This window comes from Aplysia californica, unplaced genomic scaffold (genome assembly GCF_000002075.1).
Source record: "Aplysia californica isolate F4 #8 unplaced genomic scaffold, AplCal3.0 scaffold00666, whole genome shotgun sequence".
Taxonomy (NCBI): domain Eukaryota; kingdom Metazoa; phylum Mollusca; class Gastropoda; order Aplysiida; family Aplysiidae; genus Aplysia; species Aplysia californica.
The window spans coordinates 153803-156493 of NW_004797936.1; the positions used below are offsets into that span (position 1 = coordinate 153803).

At 49.9% G+C, this 2691-nt stretch overlaps 1 protein-coding gene across 2 annotated transcripts in view; it reads left to right on the forward strand.

Moving 5' to 3' along the window:
* Window positions 1-1975, forward strand: part of LOC101855824 (transcription factor Sox-14) — a 19410-nt gene extending 17435 nt beyond the window's left edge. For both annotated transcript variants that reach the window (XM_005108173.3, XM_005108172.3), the window contains one exon: window positions 317-1975. In XM_005108173.3, the coding sequence (XP_005108230.1) occupies window positions 388-1386 (999 nt within the window). In that variant the 5' untranslated portion in view covers window positions 317-387 and the 3' untranslated portion in view covers window positions 1387-1975. The remainder of the gene's footprint in view (window positions 1-316) is intronic.
* Window positions 1976-2691: the final 716 nt, after the last annotated feature.

Consider the following 2691-nt stretch of genomic DNA (forward strand, 5'->3'; position numbering starts at 1 on the left):
ACACACACACATACATAAACACACACACACACACTCACACACATACATAAACACACACACACACACACTCACACACATACATAAACACACACACACACACACACACACACACAAAGCACTTACTTTTTTACTTACAATCGCGCACTCTGTAATTTCTTCGTCTTCTGTAAACGAGTAGAACTAACTTGAACAAAATAGGAAAGTTTGTGGCATTTTGTTACAGGTACTGGGAATCATACACTCTAACAAAACAGCCTATATAAATATATAATACTGTCTTTAATTCTTTTTTAAAATCTTTTTTTTTCTCTCTCAGGTCGCAAACCACGCCCTCTTCACATCACAAGGGAAGCCCCGCCCCCTGCTGTCACCCTGGATCTGCGCGTCATGGCGTCCCATCCAATCGTTGTGGAGGACAGCCTCCGGTCCCGCGAAAATATCATGACTCCCCAGTCCCTGCCCGAGTTGTCTCCCACTTCTAACCGCATGACGTCACCCAGCTCTGACGCTGGGCGGAGTCTGAGCCCGCCCTCCGTCAATGACTCCGCCTCCAACTTGGATCACGTCAAACGACCGATGAACGCCTTCATGGTGTGGTCACGAGGCCAGAGACGCAAGATGGCGCAGGAGAATCCCAAGATGCACAACTCTGAGATCAGCAAGCGTCTCGGAGCAGAGTGGAAGCTTTTAACAGAAGAGGAGAAAAGGCCCTTCATTGACGAGGCTAAACGACTCCGCGCCCTACACATGAAAGAACACCCTGACTACAAATACAGGCCGCGCAGAAAGCCGAAATCCTTGATGAAGAAAGACAAGTACGCCTTTCCCTTACACCCGATGCTTCCGGGGATGAACGGCGGCGCTTTAGGACCTATGGCACACTCGTTCGCCTCCCTCGCCGCCTCTCACCACCAATCAGAACTGCTGGCTGCCTCTAGCTCCTCCTCCTCGTCCCACTTCGACAAGGCTCGTTCTTTCTTCCCACCCACCTCCTCCTACGCCGGTCTCTACCCACACCTGGAAGCTGCCGCTGCCGCTGCTGCTGCTGCTGCGGCCGCCAACTCTGCCGCCGCGGCCAAACTGGACCCTGCCACGTCATCGCCCGTCTCGTCCCTGTCCGCCCTACGTCACCACTCAGACACAGCCGGCCTCGGCTCCTCCCCTCTCTACTCGCCCTACCTCAGTGGACACACCCACCCATCTCTCTCCGCCCTCTCGCCCAGCGCGCACGCCCACGCAGCGGCAGCAGCCGCAGGTTTGAGCCAGTACCTGGTGCCCTACATGCCGCCCACCTACATGCCCTCCTCCGCTCAGGACATGCACCGGCCCCTGGCCTACGTGCTGGTCAAGCCAGAGGACCACTTCCGGCACCCGGCAGTCTTGTGATTGGGACGTCATCAAACTCTGTGTATGCCGCCATAATGAATAATGACCCTTGTTGGCTTCTTCTTGTAGAGAGTGAACCAGCACGCACACTGCCCCCCCCCCACCCCCACCCCTCTTCCCGGGTCATATTGTGATGAAAAAGTCACCACTGTGTGTGTGGTGTACAGAGCAACAGTTTGCCCACTTCACTGAAAGCAACAAGTAAATAAATGAGCTGCACAACACACCGAACAGTCTTGTGATTGTGACGTAACTAGACGCTGCGGACACGTTTGGTTTGTGAGTCGATTGTGCTGTAAAACACCTACTCAGACTCACGACTGGTTTGACCCGAGAATGAACCAGCCCATGTGACAATACTCCCAAGCCGGGGAACCGCCACAACCACTCAAGTTCTTACGAATCTGTCCACATGTGTCAGCTCAGCTCGTCTGTATGGCGCTGAAAGCAATATTGTCTAATCCTGCTTGAATATGGCTTATGTGTTACTCATCTTGCATCCAGTCAGCTTGTATATGTTATAAGTCTGAACTACAGATTGTAGAAAACATTCAGCTATCTCAATCTGACCCCCAAAAAAAGAAAGAAATTGGAACAGTTGAAAGATGGTACAAATGTGTGTACATTTTTAGATCTCCCATATATTTTTTCCCTTTTTTATTTTTTTTCGTGTAGTTCACATTGGACAACTTTTTTTCTTCCAAATCCTTTCTTTGCTTGCGGGAAAGGCGGAAGTTAAGGGGGGCGGGGGGAGTTGAGGTGAGCGAGCGTTTGTTAACTTTCCCCATACCCCAGTTTTATTTCACAGGGGGTGACTGTAGAAAGTTATGTCGTAAAGTTAAAAATCATGCAAGATCGAACCGAAGCCCTATCGTCTTCACCAATGGCCATTCACCAAATTTGTATCACAGACCATTTCCAATCGTCACCTCGCATGTGCTTGATTTTTTAAGCAATCCTCCCCCCCTTCCTCCTTTTCTTTCTTGCACACGCCATCCCCCTATAAAAAGCGAAGGGAGTGACGTAAGCCATGTTGTCTTTTGCCGGTCTGTGCAGGAGTGACCGCGCCTGTTGAATGTATCATACCGCTGTTGTTTTCCTATGTTGAAATCCCTTTGTTGAGTATTTTATACACTTCTATTTCTTTACGCCTAGCAGAGCAGATTTTGTCTTCTTTTTATTTTGATCTCATTTGTGTGGAAATTGCATTTCTCCAAGAGTTGAGTTGCGAAAGCAGAACGCATGGTAATAGCGAGTGGGTTTGTGAGTTCTACTGTTGTACATGTGTATAAACCCCCCCCCCTT